Genomic DNA, 24,456 nt, shown 5'->3' on the forward strand with positions numbered 1-24,456 from the left:
ATAGATTTGTATATTTTATTCTTGGCACCGAACCGCCGCTTTGGTCTTCTGGCCATAAAAAATGGAATGCTTTATCGCCTAGCTAAATCCTGTCCTTCGTTAACGTGCAGCGGTTGGTCTGACTGCTCAGGACCGTCGTTTTTTAAGACTCGGGTACCTGAAAAAAACGGAAGACTCCGTTTGTCCCTATGGGTGTGCGGGTTTGTTTGAGTTTATGTATGTGTGTTTTTTCATGTGTGTCTAATACAATACGCTTCATCAATGATTTGTTTGCCGAGGCTCAGCATCTTTTCTATCCAATATGGCAGATTCTACCGCCATCGCCTCTGTTAGGCCTAACGCAACCACTACGTTTATGGTTTTATCTGTGTGTGTTTCTGCATGTTGGTGTTGAGGTCTATAGGTATAACGAGTACCCTCTTCCTCGATAAACGTACAGATTAACCCGGTCTATGGCGGTGCGCGCGAATGACTCGCCAGCGTCGTAGGAGTAGCGGAAGCGTTTGCGTTTGGCGAGGTCGCACCGATGTCAGCAGTAGCAATAAAAAGGAGCTTATGGCCGTCATGTGATTCTGCCACAGTTTCTTTTTAACAACGCCATGTTGACGATATACGCGCGTGCGGGCGCTCAAGTAACAAAAATGAACACAGCTATAGCATAACTGTGACAGCAGACCGCAGATTGGCCGGCCAACAGAGAACGTGAACAGAATGGACGCGGGCTAAAATAAAGATACACACACATTGAGAATCGCAAGTGTTTGCAAGCTAGCAATAATAGGGGAAGTTTATTGAACGACTTGAGCCATGCAAATGATTTGCGCGGAGGTGGAACATAGGTATCTCCGACGGGCGTAAATGGTAGGTATGTAGAAATAAGAATAGAAACGCAAGAAACAGGAAAAATCAGATATTTTAGAAAATCTATAAATATGGGAGATCGAGTAAATGGTAGCTGTCGTTCGCAAAAGGCTCCACAATTTTTTACAATAAGTTTCGTGAGAGGAGTAAGTTTCGCGAGACATTGAGTGGATAGTGGACAGCATTGTCAAGCAGCAATTGATTTTTACACACATTTTGTTAGAGGAGAGTCCGGCGGCTTTTTGATAGCTTCAAAATTCAAAAAAAGTCTTAGAGTTGTCCAATATTTGCACACAGATGCGTAGTAGTGTTATGTATTTATGTAGAAAATATATGATCCAAAACAGCAGTTTCCTTCTAACGTTATCGGATGTTGAGAATGGAAGCGAGATGACTTGAAAAAAGAGCAGAGGCAAATAACTGTTTAATTGTATTCAGTTTCATAGTTGAAAAGATCGCTATGGTGGCTGCACATTAAGATAAATAAAATTTCGATTTGTTACTGTTAGACTTCAGGCGCGGTTCAAACAATCATTAAGTCCTGTTTCTATGTAAATAGATGCCGAATTTAGCTTTCTAAGAATACAAATTTAGAGCCAGCAATATAGTTGCTACGATATCATGACTTAATAAGGGAATCTATGCGATTCTTGCATTTGCATTACCAAGGAACAATCAAATCTCTACTGTACACATTTTCAATGACACATATTTAGTAAGTACGGCACGGAGTGATTAAACAGTCTGCGCTCACGGTAAGCTTTTTCTCAGTATCCCGACACGATTTTCTCCTTAGGCACTCTGTATCCTGCTATGGGGCTTAACCAAAAAATCCGCCTAAGTTCTGCTAATGACTAAATTTGTTACGGCTCTTTTTGCAGTTAACAACACAGCATTTGAACATCTCGTTTCACATTGTATTGAACATTGAATTCAAAATTCAGACAGTAACCTATTCTGACGCTAGAGATACCTAGCACACAATATGTGGACTTCATTGCCACATGGGCGACTTCCAGAACCCAAATGAGTCCAGCGCTATATGGACAACAGTACACACTAACTAGAACCTATCTAGACTGCGTTAAGTACCTGTAAGTAAGGCTACGGTCCATGAGTGAGTCCATCTTTTTCTAGTGTGAAATGAACCTATCGTCTAGGCGAAACTGGCCCAACCGGCCTTGCAAAAAAAGAAAAGAACATCATATTTATGCATATTGATTCATCCACCTTTCCTTTAACAACAGGAATGAACCAGGCTTCGCTGTCCAGCCTCCGGTTCTTGTTTAACGAACTGGCTATTGATTGCGTACTCAAGCATACTTCGTTTTATTCTGTATCGAGGTAACGAGACTCACCTCAAACACGAAGTAATGAGAGTGTAAATAAACTGCCTGAAAAACACTGTCTTTCGCAAAAATTATTGAGTATAGGTTTAGTAAGCATATACAAATATTTTGTGCAACTTAGGTGACCTAATTGTGATCTAACAGCGGTGAAATGAACGGATTCTTTTTTTTTGTTTGAGTCTACTCTGTTTCGCAGATTCGAGTCACATGCTTTAGATTTATATTCTACGCTAGTTCAGCTTGCTACTTAGGGCCGGCCGCCCTGATCACTAAATCGGAAAACATTTATATACAAATGCATTTTTTGACCTGATCATAAAACGATGAAACAGTCGTTAGCTCGTCCAGTCTGAATAATCGCGCATAATCTCACCTGCAGATGTTATTGGTAAAAAAAATTGGCGACAATCCAGCAAACTTGGTCTTAGCTCATTTCGCTTTGTATTGATCACACTACTATGAATAGCGAAAACTGAATGGCGAAGCAATAAATTATTGGATTAGCTATGATCACTAATTTTTCTTAAGTTAATTGAAATCTAATCCACCGTAATCTTTAATAATACAGAATCATGCCTTCTGATCAATATCACGGGCTTTCGTACCGTCTCTACAGCACTCAATAAGTGTTTTGAAGACTTTAGAATATCTGCAGAGTCAATAAATGCGGATCATTTATTTCCAAAAGGAAACCATGGGGGAACTCTTGGACGTTCGTTAGCGCCTCTTGCAGTTCATCTGTGGTGTTCTTTGCGTACCTCATCCGTGTACCGTGTATGGATTGTAAGATACCCGCTTTAATTTACAATTTCAGCTTATTATCTTATTTAATATTCTACAATGGATAACAAAATCGATCGGCCAAACAAAAAAATCAAGTGGTTAAAGTTCCTGTTGTAATAATATAATATGAAACATGTAAGTATTGCCTTTTTAATGCTATGGGCGCGGGTTTTTTTTAAAGGAAACGTTTATTTAAACAAAAACACTGCTTATATCAAACATAGAATTTGATAGTTTCTTTGTAGGTTTTTTTCTTACTTTCAACGCTTAGCTTACAAGGCTATAGGTCAACGTCACATATAACACGCGGCCTTAATTACACTAAATCTAATAAAGTAAACGTTTCATAATAGTTTCATAAGTTCAAACCTTGTAATTTCGCTGACTGACTTGATACTAACTCTATTGACCTTATACGATAGGAATGAGGAAAACATAAAGTAATAACCTTGCCGCTTCAAGCCATTACTATGCGAACATTCATAGTTATAGGTTTTACCGGTAATTTCAGTCCTTTCCAGCTGTGAGTGTCACATTAAAGCGTGTCAAATGGGCTCGCAGATCGGTTATACCTCTCACAAGAACTCCTTCAACTGTAAATACCGTTACAATGCGAAGTTTTTTTTATTCAATGGATTTACGATGAGGTCACAATATCATGGCATAAGGCGGGCTCTTCGTGGACTAAGCTTACCGCCAGCCATGAAAATAAATTGTTAGCAGCGTCAAGAGTGGTTACTTCTAAAGCATTGATGGACGCATTATTACGTCGATAATTTCGTCTAATTTCATAATAGCTGCTACAAAGGCTGTCCTCACAGTTTGCGGCGCGTCCGCAGGCCGTTCTCTTTGTAGAAAGATACAATGCCTGGTAAATTTGACTCACGAGGGATACCACATATACAAACCACTCATTTTAGAAACGAGCCCCCTTTGTACGGTACGGTTTCTGTTCTTATGCTAAGAGAGGGACCACACTTGCAAGCAATACAGCCGTAACTGTTTCTGTCTTCGTTATGATTAGTAAGTATTATTTACTATGCTTATAAACACTATCTTTTTGTCAAATAGCACAGTGGTAAAAAAATTACATGTATATGTATGTGAGGTAACTTAAATGAAGCTTTTGAGTTTCATGTCCCGTATTACTGGTAAGCATTGGTTCCAACAACTGGTTGCTAGTAGCAGAAAGTGAATTGTATGCTTACGCCCGTTCTCAAACCTAGACTACCTCAGTTAACCTCCTTGAAGTTGCTATGCAAACACATAGTTAAACCACAAGGCCATCACGGAAGTATGTCAAGCGATCTGTATAATGGCAACGGCGAATGGTTCTGCGCATATAACGGTTACATCCAAGCGTTTGCAGCATTCTATAAAAAAAAAACTGTCGCTTTGTCAAGGCGAAATGTATTATAAGACCTGAGTTCAAAGCAGTAAAAGTTCCACGCATTGAGGTGTGTGTGCGTCGATTGGTCTGTTCCTGTTATAGTTACAACTATTTCCTTCTGGTTTACTGCTTTGACGTTGTTGGCAAAAGTATATGTCCTGATTACTTCTGCAAGTTCTGTACGCAAAAAGTGGCCGGCGACATAAATCTAATAGTATGAGCCGTTAGCCCCATGCTCTTCTTAGGTGTCGTCAAATATATAGAATACTATCACAACAAACATTTACAAGTGTAAATGTTTTTCGTTTAAGTACAGGTACTGTCAGTATTGCCTCCTAAAGATGCTCCTAAAGATGAACAGTAGGCCTGCTTAAAACAGCCTCGCGCAAGGCAAAAAGAAACAAGTAAGAACTTTGCAAGATAATATCATTGACATTTCGTTGGAAAACAAACTCCTCATTTGAGACCTGAAAAGGAGACACTGTTTATTTATAAAATAGAAGAATAATAGATCTATGTCGAATTGCAAAAAAATTGCCTAAAAATACATGCAATAAAAACGAGCGAGTCGTTTGAGTTCTTCGATGCGGCTCGCCCGTCCAGGCCGTTAGCATTTCGATATTTTGCCCAAACAAACACCAAGCCGCAACATCAATTTTATTTAACATATATTCATTGCTTTCGTCAATTATTTCTGCTCCGCACCGTCGCCCCTCTCGGCCGCGGTAGCCGCCATTCTCCTATACAATGTATCTGTTCTCCTTTTGGTAAAATTGTTGCTTCATCAGCTTGTTTTTGACATCACGTTTCTGCATAATGTACCTTTCTGTATATTTACGTATGCCCTTTATATGCCGCCGCTCTTTTATTATTGCAATTTTTAATATCATTGAAATGTATAGTTTCTTTTTCACACACCCCATGTCCGTTTGCTAATAACCCATCATCGGGAGATATCTCTGTTTTACTCTTAGAAATACTACTTTGGTAGTTTTTAAGTTAAGTTCATTTGTTTGTCAAATATCTTCCGCAATATTAATTGGGGTCATTTTTATGTTTCAACATTTGGATGTTTATTTGTTCCATACCTTACCTAGTGAGTCTCCGCAACTCAACTGCGTCTGATTATTATCATTAACCATATTGTCGTTTCATTTAACTTTCTAGATGCAACGTAGTACTCTCGGCTTAAGTACGTTCATCTATATACGTCTCCATGAGACGTTTTGTTGCGGATAAGTTAGTACACTGTTAACGCAAAAGTTTACATTTCTAAACAGCAGTAACTCTGTAATTCGAGAAGGAGATTTCATTAGCCGACACCAAATGCTCGCAACCATTTCCTTTGGTTGGTAGCAGTTTTTTTTTATTATAAACATGCACGCACACTAAATACGGCCTGTTAATTTATTGCATAGCGAACAATACACAGTAAATCAATCGAACGGTTTACAGTAAAACGTCTCGTACACGTCTGAATAGATATTCATACGCTTGTGAACTCTGCTCCGTGTCAAGTGTTACATTGTTTTCTATTTAGTCTACACTGGAATTAACTGTTGTCGTTACTCATCGTTGAAATAAACGAACAAATGAATGAATCGGCACCTCGGCCTCGGATCCTACACGGCACTACATTTTCTGATATGAAGTACGCGGTACGATTGGGGAACAAACCCTCGGCGCACACGATAACCATAGCTTTAATCTGGTAATCATGAAGAACAGGTTAAAACATGCGGTGCCTCCTCTTCTACGCCGAAGCACACTCAGCATACAGACGAAGTTAGATAAATCTAAGTAAAACTCGATTTTATACATGCATATATATACCTCACTATTGCTTAAATGATTTTGTGGTAAAGGCAGGCCGAAGATTACGTCTTCTTTATTTTAGTTGGATTAAATAAAACTGGACGAATATTTTTGTATCCATAAATAAAGACAAAGTGGGTTTGAATTTGGTGGCGTAAAAAGAAACCTGTTTAATCTAAAATGGAAGGGGTCTCGACAAACGAGGCAGACGGGGGTTGAGCAAAACAACTAATCAGTCATGACGATACTCTTGTCCTATATATGTACATTACTAGCACTGACATCACAGATATTATTTTTACGTTGCCGCTAATTCGAACGTAAGGTCTGTACCGGCATAGCTACTCGTCAGTTGCTACAAGTATTCTTATAATTATATTCAGGACTCACGTGCAATAATAATACTAATGATACACTATAGTACAATACAAGTTGGACAAACAATGAGCCATGATCGCGTACTTAGCAACTCAGAACTGAAGCTGTTCAAAGGCTTGTTCCGTAATTCGTTCCGTAAACGCTCCGAAGGACGCTTCATCTTCTTTAGATTGTTAAGACTCACAATGATTTATTGAGTTCCCTATTCATCCCTAGTCTTCATCAATACAATGTAATTTTTCTAGATTATGCATTGATCAAGAAAAGAAAAGGGTATCATGATCACATAGTTTTATGCAAAAGGCTCTATATACCCCGTGCAGTGATGTACATTCATTTGTAGAAATTATGCGTAGTTCAATAATGATAGTATGTTTGTTACATTTATATTTACGTTTCAATAAACGAGGTTTGAGGACCGGCCTCTTATATTGTCGCTATAGAGAGGACAGGAAAGATGATGAGGGCATTATATCTGTTTGATCGAAGCTCGGGAACTGGCTATTTGGGAGGGGTAGGGACGGAACTACCTGTAGTCCATTCGAGCGGTCAGTTGTACGGATCACACTTACCGTATCATGCGCACAACTCAAAGCCACAACGGCGAAGGGCCACCTCAGTGACCACAAAAAGTTACCATTTATCAAATCGCAGATCTCAACATCGACGCTAAGGGCTAAGCCGGATGCTAGTGTATTGTAGATACGTAGATAGATACAGAATTGAAGACAACCCGACAAAAAACGGTACAAATCAACAAGTTATAAAATTATCCAAACACAACAAGTGGAAGTCGTTTAAATAATTAGCTAACAAAAAACTAGCCAAAGCACTTGGGCACGACTAACTCCGAAAAAAAAACTAATACGCGCATCAAGTAAAATAATTGTTAGGAACACTATTTTCGTTACCTCCATTTTATTTTCACAATTAGCGCAGTAGTTAAGTCATAATATTACTGTCGTCTTAATAAATTTACTTAAATACTTGTTGGTGACATTTTGTCAGTCAGATGTACAGAGTTTTGGTCTTTGCTGAGGGCTGTTATTATTATTGCATCGTTTCTATTAGAAACTAAATAATTTGCTTTAAAATTCGTAAACGTGCCACAACGACCAATTTTGTTGTTATGAGGATATTTATATTGTTCATATCATGTGTATCAGGAATTCATTTAACTTGCAACGTTAAAATTACAACAAAAAAAACAACCAGTTTTGTTATTAAAGTAAATATCTATAATCACAATCGAAACGATTCCTTAGAGTTCAGGCGCTGCCTGACGCTGACTATAGAAAAACATGATTTGTGGAAACTTCAACTGCGGTAAAACACGTCCATATTTAGTTCACGTATCCACGTCACATATGCATTTGGCATACGTGTAGCAAGCACCCTGTGGTTGATAGAATAATGAAAATCTTATGGCTCCGTACGACGATTAGAAGCGCTATCACGACTGAGCTGCTCACTGTTTCAGAATTAGCGTAACGTGGAAGATTCATTCCAAATGCTTCATATCGCTCGTTTTATGTAGCGGATATACAGAAACGTCCGCAAGTTTGAAAGTACGAGATCTCTTGCGTACAAAGGAACCTGTCAAAAGCAAAAACAAGTATTGTCATGTGACGGGTGATCCTGCGTTTATATATTCACAGGCGCTGCTAATTCAGGAAGTCAATGTGACTTCTAGAGCAGGGCTTTAGTTTTAGACAATGTAGAGGCCCTTATGTTATTACTTGTTAAGATGCCGAAAGATGTCACTAACACAAATCCCAAATACCACTGTTATACAGAAATATCCACTTACTCTTGGATTTGACCGTCTAATCAAATTCATCCACGCTCACACGTATCCGTAAAATCTTCGGTCACCTCTCAGCATATTTGGACAGAGGGGTACAGGTAGATAAAATGATATTCATTGTAGTAAGCGAAGTATTTTCCGTACATATCGCAGAATGAAACATTGTCCATTCGAATGACGATGAACTATTCTTATGAACTAACGCCCTCCATACACAAAGGATATGATTGCTACGAAGGAGCATCATGGGGACGACGGCCTTAATTCACCTAGCCCATAGAAGGAAAAAATCTTTTTGTAGTAACTATTCTGTAACCGTATGCGTTTGCAACGCCGCAGCTTTTCATAGGATAAGTAAAATAGAAAATGGTATTTTAAAATAAGCTCCCCTTTAATGTTAAGTTAATATTTAAATGATTCGGCTACTGATCCGAAGGTTCCTCCGGCAGCTCGTAACGCGATTAGTGAACGCCACTTTTTGAAACCCTTCACAAAACATTTCATAAAATTCGGTAGGTGAAGCCGATCTTGCGAAATCGATTAACTCTAATTTTCGTTATAATAAAAGGACACTTAATGTAAACCAAGCCAGCTTGGAACGTTCAAAAGGGATAAAGGTGCCAATTAGTGTCTTTAGGGAATAGCAAAAAAAAAGTAATTTTGAAGTTGTGTTCGGTACTTAAAATCCTTACTTAACTTCTGTCAGACGGTTGGTTCGTTTCACGTTTTTGCTGGGCAAATGGAATATGCATATTCAGGATGTACGAATTTGGCAAGCGCACACGCAGCTTATACAGTCATAACATTGTTTGCTGCTACTCTCTTGCTGGCGGACTACGAATAAATTATTTGACTTTGGGCGATTTTTGTTTCTACAGTTGGGTATATACTACAACTTCGAATTTAATCAGATTCTAATCTCGTCGCCACACTTATTTACGTTGTTGCTAGAAGGCCCCTGCCGTTTTTGTCGTCTATAATAATGCCAATTATATAAAAATAAGCTACGTTCGTGCACGCATATATTCCCTGTTATCTTTTCAAAACGCTTTTTCCACTTGCTAACATAGAAGTATTATAACTATCGCGGAAACGACTCCCGATAGCACTGCAGCCGTCCAGCGCCAACCGCAAATCTAACATCTCAGTCTTGCTACTACCGAAACTCGAGCTAAACACACGGATCTATACGCTCACAATTGTTTATCGGTCTTTTTCGCCTCTGATGCCAATCAGCTTCCGTTTTTAGTGGGTTCCTCGGCATTCCAGGTTCGTTTGTACACACGCAACTCTAACCAATGCTAATCCTCCTCATTTCGCTACTAATTCAACTAGCGCACGCAACGTATGTAGTTATGACGATTTTTTTTACCGCACCGTCAAGAAGAGACCGAAACAGAACTCTCAGCATGATGAAACCATAAAAAAATGAAGGACGAAGCGTCAACAGAGACTATGTATTTCAGCATCACCAGCGAACTTATTTTCTATTCGAAATTCGACAGCTTTCTCCTGTTCGACTTGTACAAGTGACGTTTGCCGTCGCAGATCCATCAAGATAGTTTCACCAGTAGCAGCACTTACAAGATCGTAGTTCTTTAACAATTGGAATAACTGTATTAACTTAAGTGTAATGGGCATCGCTGTGGTGGTACCAACAGCCGTAGAAGCCGTTAAACGATCCACTTACGCTCCGTCACGTTATCAACCACAATACAACTAATAATATTAGGCTCATTATCACCGCCATCATCGCCAACTTAAGTATATTAGCCACAGGCAGCCAGTGTATCAGCAATCTTGTTTACCGTTTTTCTTCATCTATTTGCTGCCGAACTATTAGTCGTGGCAATGGTGAAATTAACACTGATATTGATATCGTGTTGTAATTGCAACCACTCGGATAATGGCAATAACCGGCAATGGTGTCAGCTGTGCTAGTCAAACACCCTCATAATTCGAACATCTGCTCGTGCTCACGATGGTGTCGTTGAAGCGAAGTTTTGACCTTTCGGCCAGATGTGACTACGGTAGTTTTTGGCGCAAGGTCAATAGTCGAAAAGTTGCGTTGCTGTCCATTGTTGGACAGGTCACCAAGCGATTGCGAGTGGTTATTCCGATAGTTATTTTGATAGCTGACCGAATTGAGGGCCGTACTGAGGGTCAGACCTGGGAGCGATGAGCCGTCTGGGGGTCCCCTACCACCGTCAACGCCCTCATCGCCTGGAAGGTTTAACTCCTTAATCTGGCTCTTCGTCTTCTTTATTGACGTGTCGATACGGCCGAGGAAGTCACGAATGTTCTCGTCCTGATCAGTAGCGGCGACTGCGTCTAGTGAAACGGCCCGCTGGGGCAACGGGGACGCCTCTCTTGAGCTGTTGTTCTTCGTACTGCCCCCAACGCCTGACGCTAAGAGCTGCAGCAGCGCAGGACCATCTCCGCTGGGACTCTTTAGCAACGGGATGTCCAGGTACTCGCGAAGGAACAGCGAGTCCGTCGTCCACAGACGATTCTCCCGTTTGATATCCTCCATTGTCACGCCATACTTTAGCGCCAAGCCCTGCAGGGTATCACTCTGCTGGACGCGGTGCTTCACAATCCGAACGTTGATTCGGGCTGCCATCTGACTGGCACGGCTGCCACAACTTCCATAGCTCCGAGGAGTTCTTCGACCGCCGGACAATGGAGCGCCGACCAGTCGGGTCCTAGAGGCCGCGGCGAGGCAAATCCTCTCCCCGTCTTCGTCAACCATTTTGCCTGTTTAACGTCCCTAGTGTATTAAAAGCGCTATGATGATTTCTTTTTTCCTTCTCGAACCGACCTAAAGTTGCAGCGGCTGCAGGATCCGAGGAGGTTTGACAGATCAGATCAACAGCGCACCTACAGAGGACGAAGCGGGCGGAAAAGTTGCAAAACAGTTCTGGCGAAACAACCGTACCTAGTGAGAACGAGCGTTCGGAAGAGATGTAGAATCCTCTTCTATCTAGAAGCGGCTGTAGTAACAGCTGGCCAAACTATCCAGGCCTGCACGCTCGGTCGTTTGCTAGCCGGCCAATCAGATCAGGTCTAACCGCACTATGTATAGGACGGCGGCGGACGATAAAAACGGCCACGCTGCGGGTTGATGACGGATGGCGAGTGGATCAAGAGCTGCTACACGTGCACTTTCTCACTCACGAACCATCTTTTCACCCATAAGAAAGATACGAGCACTGAACTGGACCTACCCAGCAGCAGTCCATGACTGAACAATACAGGGCACAGGCGCGGATCGAGCGCTCACACTACGCTTATCCGGACAATTTATAGGGACATTTACTTATCTCGTTAGGCTATAAAGAAATATGTCCGGTGGCCTTGTCAAACACGCTTTTTTATCATTAGTCCGTAAGGCGCAGGTTTCACGGCTGGCCAATGAAACCCCATCTACTACGGCCGTTTGCGGATTAACAAACGAGCACTGCTAGCACTCCAACGACGACGAATCATCACTATGTATGTAGAAACGACGGAGCTGGGCACAAGGCAATCGGTACCAATTGAAGTGCTACTGCCCGCCCGTTCCACACCTTTGTGTACTTCGTTCTTTTTTGTTGTTGGGTAAATTACTTTTTCTCGTAACGGTTTCTGGCGGAAATAAGGCTGACGAAGTCAGATTTTATTGTGCTTGCTCTGTTCTACACTTTCAGCGTATGGGTCTTGCTGCTCTGTCCATATACCTCGCTGTCTATATGTGAAAGGCCAGCTGCCCAGCTCTAAGGTGGCCTACTAACGAGCGATAAAGGTATAAATGAAATTTTTTCTGCAGGCCACAACTGTCGCCGTCGTAATCAACATTTACTACCACTGTGTAAGTCCGCTCGTTGCAGCCATGAGTACATACAAATGAGTGTTGTCGTGCTAATCGAAGCAAGAACAGAAGCAGGTCGAGCAGTTGACGGCTGGCCGTAACAGCAACATCTAGCCAAGATCAGCATATCTCTGCGGCCCTTGACGCACTCGCCGTCGAACCGCTCGGTGGTAAGATTTCACGACTGCTATGGAGCGACCAACTCACAGACACATCAATGCTGAGAGCCACGGAGAGAGTTAGTATCCCAGTGTGACAGATAGCTCGTTGACTCCTATTGCAAATGTTGATACGAATGCTAAACTATCATCGCCTTCTCCAGCGGAAAATGCCCCTGTTGTCTGGGTGTGATATACCCGCACATACACACCCACAGACAACAGCAACAGCAGCAGCACGACCTGTGGAAATATTGTTGCTACTCAACGCACGGCAGGCGCATCGTCCTTCTTGCTGCTGCTGTGACACAAATACAGTGGCTGTGACGACTGACACCTCACTCACCCACGTCTCGCAGTAGACACACAGCATAGGGGAACCTCCACAGCCGCGGAAACTGACGAAGCGATAGCACTGGGCTTACTGGTCGGATGCCTGCTGTTCATACACAACAGACAACTTTCGTCAGCACCACCACGACGGCACTCCTTGCCTCGTACTACTTGGTCAGCAGCAGTATAACAGTAACATCATTTATAGACGACGTATGTGCAGAAAGATCCTTTAGTCGGAAGGGCCAATACTACTGTTTGCTGTGGTAAACGCCGACCTACACGCTGGTGCGAGAACGACACCCGTGTCTGCCGACTTGATGCAAGGGAACAGAAGGCAAGGGATTTAAAAAAAAATCCAAATGTGCGAGATCGCTTTGCGATATTACCTACAGATTCATAAATAGTGCCGTAACTTATATGAAAGTTTTAGCGTGGCCGCGGCACCGCTGGTAGCGAAGTCGATGCGGGTTTTATTCACATGGGTGTCGTCTGCTTGAACCGCATTAAGCCGCCGCCGCCACCGCCGCCGCCGCCAGCGAGGTGCGTGTCCGGCTTCGGGACAGCTGATCGAGCCGGACTCGGCTGTAAGCCGTTTCGGCGTCGCTAAACAGCAGTGTTCGCGCGGAACTCCTTATTTTTCAATCGGGAAATCGCCGCGCCGTCCTGCAATTATACCATCCCCATAAAAAAAAACTAGCTAATAAAGCTTCTAAACAAGATACACATATCACAGCGAGCTTCTGGCTCCACAGTCAGCAGTAGCAGCAATATCAAAGTAATATCTATTTGTCTTGTTTTTCCTTTTCAGCTCTCCTATGAGGGCAGAGAGATATGCCACAGTTGGTAAAGTCTGTGATTAATCCAACGATATAACAAGTAAGTAAAATTCTTTCCCAGGTCCGAGCTCGACCCCGCTGTACTCACTACCGCTTGCCTTCAACACCGTTCTTATTGTTCTTCCTGCAGATAGTTGCAGTGGTACGGGCGTGGACGATTGTTCCGAACGACGCCGTTGCCCAGCATCTCGCTGCGTGAGCGGCTGGCGGCGAGCTTCCGCCGCAGCTCCACTACCGGAACACAGTGGCACGAGTCGCCGGTGGACATGCGAACTCGCTCAACGCATTCATTGATACATACACACAGACACCCAGCAACACCCGCGTCAGCGGCGTAGTACTGTATTCTTGTCCTGGAAAGTGAACTACCTCTCGCGACTCTCAAGCCAGACGCCAGAGGCAGCCGTCATAGCCGCCGTTACAGCTGCTACGAGCGTTCAGCAAACAACGTTGTTGGTAACCACGTTTGTGAAAAAGGGAAAGAAAAAAAGTGTGCATTTGTTGCCAATGTGGATTTGTTTGTCTGTCTGTTTGTAACTTACAAATGTGGGGTTACTTAGCGACTCGTGCTGCTAATGCCGCTGCCTGCGATTTGCTGCGATTCGGCCAACAAGTGCTGGATGTGTTACTGTTGCCGTTATGCACCGATTGCTTCCCCATAAGCGTGGTTTTTGTTGTTTAGAAGTGGTGCTTTGATATCGATGCTGTGGACAAAGCTTCTTAGTGTGCTTTACTGTCTGCATAGTCAATCAGTACCTATTTGGCACTTAGTCGATTGGCCGGCCGGCCAGCCCGCCAGCGAGTCAGTGAACGCCGTGCCCAGTCAGGGCACTTGAGCGCGCGCCATATCAAGTACTGATTCGAGTAGCATTATCACCGCTGCTCAATAATCAACTATCTCTGAATTTTTCTTTAGCAAACTGGTCCATTGCTCAGTAGTATTCCTGTCTGTCTCTCGGTTTGTCGCTACGTCCTGCAAAGAGACGTGAGGTAAAAGGGGCCGCTAACGAAGTTAGAGAGTGAATGGATAGACGCACCAGACGTGGCAAATGTCGGAGCCCTTGAAAAAAGTGAGTTCGTAACGGAAGACAGTCTCGGAGTGGGTGCGAAGTGTTTTGGAGTAACTGTTCTAAAGCTAGTGGTAATCGAGAAACGAAGTGTATTGTATAAAAAACAAAGTGTGGAAAAGAGAAGGCCTATTGGTTACTGAATGCGATTATTAATTGTATCAGCGAATTAGAACGAGCGATAACTGGTGCTAAGATTGTGTACTCTGTGCGTGTATCTGGAGTGAGGGAGTGTGTCTAACACGATGGCCGACCCCGCAGCGGTGGGAGCTCTAGATAAGGTGAATGGTAAGCCGGAGTCGAAAAATGGGCCCACTCCGACCGCTAATGCCGGGAAAGAACACACTGGAACGGCTATACTCAGCACCAGAAGAAGTTCTACAGCGCCGATTTCAGCTACGACAGAGGCTCCTGTGTCGAATCAGGCGCAAACCGCGACGAAAAATCTCCTTGATACAGCCTCTGGACGTCTCAGGGTAAGCGAACTTAATTACACAGTAGCTAGCTTTTACCAACTTTATCACGGATACGTGTGTTTCATCGTACCAACGTTTGTACATTTCTCTCGCCTAAGACTGCCACCCGCAAAACTCTCCCCCAGCTAACACGATCGTACCCCAACGGGAATATACTACCGTTCCGGTGATTTATTACCATGAGTATTTTATGAGCATGCAAGTGCTCTGCAAAATCGAATGGGGTCTTTCAACCGCCGAACTCTTACCGATACGATCACTGTCTCCTAACGGCAGTAGTACAGCAGCTTGCGTATGCTACCGTTTGTAAAGATTCGAATCAATGGTGTCAGAGTGCTGACGATGGTAGTCAAGAGCCACTACAATATTTGCTCAACTGGTCCCTGTGTCGTGTTGCTTCTCGCCATTTGTCCGTTGTACGATCCGGTTCGGAGCGTAATTGCTCTGCAAATCGAGGGCAAATCGCGTAGATCTGCCCCCCTTCCATGACTCCCACTCGTCCTCCCTGACTCGTGTTCGTTGGCTTGGTTGATTCGCTGTCGCCCTGCCGTTACTGCCACTGGTTTCGCTATAGCTCCCGTGATGGTGCCACGTGCATCGAGAGGATGCGGCGCCGGTCGGCGAACGCCAGCACGGTTGCCAGCGTCATAAGCTAGTCACGATTATGTCATTAAGCGTTGTGACGCACGCTGACGTTTGTATAGCTATCCTATTAACTTGCTGTTATTATCATTCTCAGTGTTTAGCTGTTCGTTCTGCTATAGTCAATGGCGAACAGTGATGGGACGCGATAAGCGTATGATAATATATACGGCGAGCTGCGCGCTTAGAGACAGACGCCAATGCGACCAACGAAAAAAAATCCAAAGATATTTGGAAATGTTTCAAGTGGTATTTGGTTGAGCGTTGTTTTTTTGTTATTGTGATTAGTAATAGTGATGTTATTACCACTGATATGATTCATTGCAACAACAGCAGCGCCAGCACGAAACTATAAAGAAGAACGTAGAAGCATGTGGGTAAAAAAGCCAATAATGTACAATTTTAAATTAAGTAAGCAAGCATGTATCAGGGCTGATCTGAGAGGTCAATATATTTGTCGCGTTTTCCAGTATTTTAATATGCGTACATGCGTATATGTCTGTTTTAAATGTTTACGCATTTGTACACGTTATAGTACATTAGCGTGGACTATGCTGGTGGCAGCCATGTTGCTGCTGACAATATTGACAATTACATATAATTGCTGAAAATTATATATATATATATATGAGGTCGCACCGTGTTATCCATTGTTCAATTAACCCCAAAGCATTTTTTATCGGTTATTTATGGCCTGAACTCTGATGACTCCCTATCTGATGTTCTGATCGGCAAATACGTATAATGCCGCAAATTCTATCCAAAAACTTCTCTAAAACGAAATACCTATTGCGTTTGATTGTTTCCCGTCATTATCAGCTGAATTATGCCCCTGATCTCGTTTACACGTAGCATCTTCTTCAATCGTCCCATTCTACTAAATCACATTCTTAGCAGAGGCAAAACTTATTCCGGTACCATTCCTTCTATCTTTATTCAAAGTGCCTGTTATCGCTCTCTGTAATTAATAAACTACAAATCGTATTTCGCGAAGGACATCAACGAAAGAGGAACAGTACAAGTCGAGCGCCCATTTCATTTGTTACTTTCGTCGCTAAAGCCAGGCTTTAGGGTTTAGTTAGTAAAGGCTTTGTAAGTTAGTTCGATTAGAGCGGATGCACACCAAAAATGTCTCGTCATCTTTCAGCAGAGCATTACTTATTCCGAAACTATTACTTGTAATTGGAAAACAGTGTTCATATTTGTTCGAATAAAAGCAAATAGGCTTAGCTGGTCTGTTCGCTGATCGGATGATCAGGGTAATGTTGTCAAATAGCACAGATAGAAGAAAAATGGCTTCTAACTGTAAAGAAAATATCTATGTGTATCGAAGCTGTTAGACTGACCAATCATGTTTAGGACATGGACGATCTGAAGCAAATGCTAATACCTTTTGCAAAACCTATACAAGCCAAAGAGTCTGGTGTTTAGGGGCCATTCTCACAGCCTTAATCTATTTACTCTAGGAAGAACGTTATAGAAAAATCAAACACGAATTTAGTAGTGCCTCTCGTTTTCCCACGGCTGGTCGCATGGGTCCCACGGGTCCGAAGAGCACATTTCGTTAAGGGTCCTGTCTAAGGGAAGGCACGATGACAGGGCGTCAGATTAACCGAGTTGAGTATCTCAACGGGGCCACCAGACACTCGACTAGGTACAATCAGGCTTTGAGCCTGGTACGGCAATAAGCACAAAGGCTATCGATCTACGTAAACTTGGCCATTTATCTGAATAAGGCTCCAAGCTCTAATCAGACGGGTGATTCAGTGGTGAATCAGTGGGTAGGTAGAGAATGAAATTATCATAAGAGGTACAAAATGTCCTAATGCTGTTAAATAGGGCGATGCAGATTTCGTTCATTGGGCTTGATCACTCTAATACAACTGCTAGCCCTGATATTAACCTACAGCGAAACCAGAACGCTACTAAGGATTTGCGATATTTCTATCCATGCGTTTGCAGTGTTTATTATGCAATTAGGCTTAACACGTTTCCACTTGACTACAATTCATGAATACCTACATTGGATACCAGGTATTCGTAGGTACATATACAAATCTGTGATGCCTCATCAGTTCGATTGCGTTGCTCCGAAAGTAGGACTATACTGTCAAAGAAATACTTCCGATGGTAACTTCCGTTCAAAAATGATAACACGAAAAAAATAGCGGCTATAACGACAACAACAGCCCAGTCAAAGAACTCATGAGTAAATCATGTGTGGTTTTTATGTCCAACGGTTAAGATTTTGCGCACTTCACTCGATTTTCTGCACATTAGCCTTCATATGTGCGCCGGCAGTTAATATCGTGTCTTCGGCTATATCCGATGCCAGAAATACGCCGTATATCACCTCAACTATCACGTTCAATCGCAGAAATTTGTAAGCACCACGTATCTAATCTGGCTACAGAATGTATGTTACGGCGAATCCTTCGGTAAAAGGTGCGCTCTTTCATTAACAACGTTGTCTTCACTGGTGCGTATACGAGGCTTGCTAATCCGAAGTTTGCGTCGGCAGTCGCTAATTTTCTGCGATGTACAGAATTATCCATCTCTTTAGATGAATTGTGTCATTTCGCTGGCGTTTCTGTGAGCTTGGAAATGTACTCTATTTCATTTTTCAATGAGCTTAACAAAAATAGTGCGCTACTATTATTAGGGTAGAAGTTTCGAAGCAAGAAATGCATTTTCATATATATGACGTGCATGTTTGGCTTCACAGGTGCACAGGAAAAAACACGTTTGTTATTTAGTGTACATGTCTTACTGACATTTGCTTTGTATTCTCGGACTATTGCTATGCTGTGTATCTAAAAATTGGCCTGAAGAAGTTGTATTAACTCTAGATTTTTGTATATATTGTGCATTTACAGATACGGTTGTTAAGCACGCGTAGATTATCCGAGCATTGGTAAATTGTTTAAAGTTGTTAAAGGTTTACGTATGGCAGTCAACACTGACGATAATCTGTCTGTAAGCCTACCCGACGAGGCTTCCAGTCAGCAGGTCAATCAGATTTTCAAGTAAAATCTCAAATTCCCCTTTTTTTTCTACGAAGTGTGATGTCCGAATCAATGATATGTTTGTAGCGAGTTCAAACCCGTTGCTTGGCTCGTCCTTAGACCTTCGCTATCCTGATACAAGCCGATATATATATATATATATATATATATATAGACAAAGCTAAAATCAAGAAACTAACAGTGACAAAAAACGGTGTTTTTTAAACGTCTATAGCCATATTTTAACTCGTGGTGTAGACGCCCTAGAGGATCGAGCGAGTTGGTTTTTTATGTTCAGTTAGGGTGTTCAGAGACGATTCTCCAAGCCAGAAAATTGATTCTATTTTATGGATTGACTGTATATAGTCTTTTTTAGGGACTTCAATGACTTTTCCTTAAATTAAATCTTCAATCAAAAAGAATAGATACTATTGCACAAATAGGATGACGCAGGACAATTCCTCATATAACCCCCATTAAAAGGTGCAATTTCAAGAAGTCGCTTATTGACTCTCTTTCTTCTTTTCTACAATCACTTATAGTACAGTCATCTGCTTAATCTGGTCCGTAACGAACGGTTGGCTATTCTGTAGCTGCCGATCTTGAAGATGTAGCCTAGCGTATGTGCAGCTGGCATTTTATGTCAGTTTAATTACGGCACAAATCCCTTCACATCAATGTTATATTTATCTTGAAATGACTATACGTAGAAAGACTACGCGAAACGGCATTTTGTCATTATGGTAAAGCCCTCGATGGACGCCTACGCATTTACTGTTCCTCGTAGGAGGTGCGAAGAAGGCGGTCCAATGCTGACGCTACTTTCCTGGGCTATATGAGTTGTGAGCTGGGGTGCTTGAGCCTGTCGTATGCTTCTTTGTGACATCAACTCTGTGAAAAATTAAATGGAGAAAAATACTTCATACATTATACATATTGATGATAAAAATAGTGGTGCTGATGTTGATGGTTGCTATTAGTTGGTAACACTTTTAATTGCGGATTGGTGGAGTAAAGGGTGGATAAAGTGACCCTAAAATTACCGTTGTCCTTTTCCGAACTGCTCGAAGTTTCGTTAGCTGTGGGCTATACGGGAAGGTGTTTGAAAAAGAATTTTTGGAACTCTACTGATGACTTATGCTTTGAGGTCAGCCGCAAAGATTACCATTATTATATGTAAATCGTTGTTACTAACGGTTTAGAAAAGCTGCAAGGCTTGTCTCATGGGCTACTGGGATAGGTCAACAACCGTGCACTAGAGCAAAAATAAACCAAGCCACTATTGTAGAAAAAAAATATACGAAGTCGGGTTAACTGGTTAAAAACGTGCATAATAACACGCAAAATCGATCCACAGATATCGAGTGTGCACTAGAAATTATGCAGAAGTACTTGTGCCTCAGCAATTGAGGGTATCAATGGTGCCTCTAATACCAACGGCAATAACAATGATAGTCTTTAACCGAATAGGATGTTACAGCTGTCCTATGTCCCAGCAAAGACTGCGTTTTAGAACTAAAAGAACGTTTTCTTGGCCAATGTTATAATGTCTATCGGCTCACATAGCTGGTTATCGATGAGGAGGAAAACAGTTACGGGACTACGCAGATTATCGTATGCCCTGTTCCCCTTCGTAGCGCCCGTTTCCTCAGAGCCTATTCGTCCTCGCTGCTACCTTCTCCCAAAGGCCGGTACTCGTGATGATCTGGGCAAATAGGTGATTTGCCAATAAATATTGCTTTGGCGATGCTGAGGGTGTATATCGACTGGTTGGTTATTTGTTTAGGCACCGCAGCTTTCACATGGGTCATCGGACTAATCACAAGTGTATTAAGCGGCAGAGATGGCGGCGCCAAAAAGGAAGGAAAAAACAAACGTCAATTTAAGTGTTTATAATGCGAGTCTGTGCGAATGGCTTTGCTGAAGCGAAGCGCGCCTGTCGGCTATTTCCAGTGCCAATTTTTACATTTGTCTTAATGGAGACATTTTTCATTTTGAACGTAAGGACACTTGTTTTAATGTCTTGGGTTGGTTTATAGTTTCTTTATTTTGCGTTTTGGTCTGCATAGGAACTGCGGCAGACATGACAAAATAGTGGTCTATGTCGCTTCGATTTGCGTTTGTGTCAAAGTTTCGTCTAACTACCATAATTAATTGTATGTCCAGTTACCGGAATGATGACCAAGATTAGTGAATTCAATTAGTACCACAGCAATCTCACATTCTTAATTTGGTAGATGGTCGTAATAAAGCGATCTGATCCAGAATAAATTTGATGGGCTGCAACTACCCAGAATGAGGTGTTTGTTATTGAACGGGTCGATCGAACACGAGTTTCGCAACGCTATTGGGTCGGTAATTCGACCCCTTGATCTATTAGTTAGAATGAATCTATTTCAGCCGGGCGTCTTCCAGGACCATAATCACTCGCATTCGTTGTGTGAGTCGTTTTTCGGTGTGCTAGAAAGGACACAGGACAGTCGTGTATTCCTTACTGCGGTTGTCTATGTGGACTGCTTTCATAAAGATTGTGTTTGTGAAGCTGAAATTTAGCCATATCTAATATGAGTTCTATCGAGCGCAATTAACTGCATAGTTTAAAAGCGTTCTGTGCTTCATTGTTTGCTAGAACTGTTTTATACTATTGTTGCGGGCAATATTGACTACGGGCGCCTTCACCACGTCTACGGAGTATCTCTACGAAACATAAGCACAAATGCCGGTTATCTGAGCTTACTATACGAACTTCATCCCCAGTGAGGCGAGCACTAGTACAATGTTATCGTAATATAAGAACATACTTTAAGAAAGGACCAAACAGATAGGTCGGATAAGGAAACCTTACAGAATACCTTAACCATTATTAAATTGACTCCTTTCTTGTGCAGATACCTTAAAGACAAAATCCACACCAAAAAACCGATGAGATTAAAAAGTTTGAAAGCTCCAATTGAGCGAGAACGTTTCCTGTAGTTTGTGTCAGTCAAGAGCGCACCGTTATAAACTGTGCATTAGCGAAAACGGTGATAATTTAGTTTCTTCTTTATGTAGATTTATTTACGCTTTGATTATAAACATAAACATTGGAGTTATGATCGTTCAAATTATCTATCTATAACATCTATGTGGATTATGAAAAGCCTACCTTTTACCCGGGGTTAGATTTCCTAATAGAGGTAACATTTAAGCTATCAGTGCCAGTTCAATACCTAATTGTTCACAGAATGTTTTTTAACAAATCATAATAATATTGACAATAGTAAAACAATAATTATCATTATCTCAATTGCCATTACTACTACGGGCTACTTCACGATTACCGTTTCTAGCAGCGCTATGGTGCTACAAAGTTAGCGCAGTCTTACCTTGTGGTCGGAAATTTCTGGTCTGCTGCGGAACAGAACTTTGCGTTCTTTCAGTCTTTTTATGTTAATGTTTGTTTTATTATGAAAGAACTCGGTTCTGTTTTATATGATAGATCCATTCTTGGTAGCGTAAAAGGCGAAAAAAACAAAACGAAGGAAAGGGCAAATTTTTACGGCCAATGTTTACGACTCTGAAACGATTCGTCTCTGAGAATATTGTTGGTATGACATTGAAAGCAGGAAGGTGCTTGTGGATTGTTTCATCCCGTTGTCACCCCATACATTAAACTAATGGGCTTGATATTAGTGGATTCATAAAATCTCTTTTTAATGGCTTTCTGTTGGATACGCTTGATCATGTTTGTTTAAACGTACGTAATCAACAAACAGTGCTGCGGATCAACCAGGTTAATCACACTGAAGGCCCAGAATAACTCGTTACTACGGCTCATCTCAAGCCGGATCTCGCTAACTTCGCGATGACAAGCATATAAATCAACTAGAAAAATTCTAAGCGTATCGTGTTTACACCCAAAGTGATCTATAAACGGCACTTAATTGAGCTGAAAGCAGAGCCAGTTATGAAAAAAGCGGGTCAGCTTATATAGTAGGTAATAGAAAAATTTTCGCGTTTCCACAACGCGTTGCCGTATACGTTTAGCACTGGGATATTCAGGATATAATTATTTTGCGGCATAATTTTTTGGCCCTCCTCCTATGTCATAGTATAGAATAAATACCAGTGATACCAATAATATTGTATTGTACATTAACACGCGATTTTGTGCACACTTTGCAAAATAAATAACTGAATACGACCATTTGCAACACTTTCATACGCCCAGGTACCTGATAAGCAACTTTCTCAAAGCAAAGCGGTACCGTTTCAATAATGGAATCTCTGTTTTATCGTATACCTTTACAGATGAGCTCTGCTTGCATGGCCATACAGAGTTCTGGATTATGTCCTATTTCTCAGATTTGATTAGGCGGCGAAGTCGGTCTTGAATCGGCTTTTTACGCTCCCAGGAATGGGTAACGTCTCTAGCGTAAAACAGAATCCGAGTTGTCCTATAGTAAAACGAACATCACATAAAAAAGCAAAAGTTTTTCTATTAATATGCCGCAGCAAACTGGACCGGTCACAAACAGCTTATCTGAAGATGGCGCCGGGTCTATCCTTGCACCACAGTTGCCTTTATCTTGTGTTTCACTAGTTCGATTCTGATCTAGCCTAATATTTTTTTGCTAGAAATGCCTCTTCAGTCTGTGATAATCGCTTTAGAGTGTTATTGTTCAAGCGAGAGAAGGTGCGAGCAGTAGCAATTTGAATTCTTTCCGAATTCTTCTATCCTATACGTATATATTACATAATATAATGTGCTATCAGTTTTGTGACCTTATATACGAAGTAGATTAGCTCATAGTACTCGGAATGCCCCAACAAGGAAACGTGTTCCGTCGATAAGTTCGAATTCTCTTTACATAATCTTTACATAAATCTTTACATAAAAAATAGCCATGGTAGCAAGAAACATATATGGAAATAGCTATAGACATTTAAGAGTCACACGGAAACTTGTAGGGAGGGCAGTAACAACGCACTGATTTTAGTAAAGCTTGTATCTTCATCCGACGTTATTACTGCCACCTGGCGGTTATTTTTGTAATTATTTTTCATATTATTTCGTTTATGTATATCGCCAGTTTCATCGAAGGGCACGCAGCGACGCAGACAGGGTGGAAAAACGTCAACCGAAAGATATAGCCAGAAAGGTGAAAATGCTGCGGCTATGAAAAGAGCACGCGTACAGTTGAGACACTATTTGTATTAACTGGGAACTTGTCTTTAGACTTACATTTTCCACTACCGTAATTCTACTTGTGCCTTTCGTTTCATATATGTAAAGCGAACTGTATTCATGGATTTCTGATGGCAGGAATTGTCGACTGCATAGAATTATGCGTACCCAACGACCACTCAATGGACAAATATTTTTCCAGTATCAATCGTCCTCTACGTTGCTAACACCACGTCATGTAGCGCTTGTCGTTTAATAATAAGTGGGGCATTTTTTGGCCACCCGTCGTACTGGTAATGTTTTTTCAAACATTTCGCTAACGAAACGAAGTCGTGCGAGAGAACTATTGCGACATAATAATATTGTGTTTCGCCTGCTAACCCGTTTCGTCCCGTAGATGGTGGCGGTGCGGCGCAGGGGGATCAGGTTGTAGTATTTTCTCGTTTCCGATTCTGTGAAACAGAAAGCAAACGTATAGCCAGTGCTTGGCCGGGGCCATGTGAGGACAAATGGGGAAAAAGAAATTTCCTTTTTTT

At 41.9% G+C, this 24,456-nt stretch overlaps 2 protein-coding genes across 6 annotated transcripts in view; one reads left to right on the forward strand and one right to left on the reverse strand.

Annotated features, from left to right (window-relative positions):
• Positions 1-4,951: 4,951 nt before the first annotated feature.
• On the reverse strand, positions 4,952-13,724 carry LOC111266952 (lysM and putative peptidoglycan-binding domain-containing protein 2). 5 transcript variants are annotated; one of them, XR_015313607.1, is made up of 3 exons: positions 13,652-13,724; positions 12,738-13,390; positions 4,952-8,652 (listed from the first exon to the last, which is right to left on the reverse strand). XR_015313607.1 is itself a non-coding variant. In XM_022844838.2 (2 exons), the coding sequence occupies exon 1, from the start codon at positions 11,133-11,135 to the stop codon at positions 10,335-10,337; it is 801 nt and encodes a 266-aa protein (XP_022700573.1). In that variant the 5' UTR covers positions 11,136-12,731; the 3' UTR covers positions 4,952-8,652; positions 9,581-10,334. The 5 variants fall into 5 exon arrangements, 3 of the variants coding, with proteins under 3 accessions (XP_022700573.1, XP_086827271.1, XP_086827272.1); XR_002684341.1 differs by lacking the exon at positions 12,738-13,390 and having other exon boundaries at positions 13,652-13,723; XM_022844838.2 differs by lacking the exons at positions 12,738-13,390; positions 13,652-13,724 and adding an exon at positions 9,581-12,731.
• A 1,151-nt stretch (positions 13,725-14,875) lies between these two features.
• Positions 14,876-24,456, forward strand: part of AhcyL1 (Adenosylhomocysteinase like 1) — a 174,543-nt gene continuing 164,962 nt past the window's right edge. Inside the window, exon 1 of the mRNA XM_022844829.2 lies at positions 14,876-15,106. Coding sequence (XP_022700564.1) covers positions 14,876-15,106 — 231 coding nt within the window. The remainder of the gene's footprint in view (positions 15,107-24,456) is intronic.

This window comes from Varroa jacobsoni, unplaced genomic scaffold (assembly GCF_002532875.2).
Source record: "Varroa jacobsoni isolate VJ856 unplaced genomic scaffold, vjacob_1.0 scaffold_1131, whole genome shotgun sequence".
NCBI lineage: Eukaryota > Metazoa > Arthropoda > Arachnida > Mesostigmata > Varroidae > Varroa > Varroa jacobsoni.

What these genes read in the sequence shown, in the direction of transcription:
- LOC111266952 (XM_022844838.2), bottom strand. Translation starts at nt 11,135, where the DNA reads ATGGTTGACGAAGACGGGGAGAGGATTTGCCTCGCCGCGGCCTCTAGG.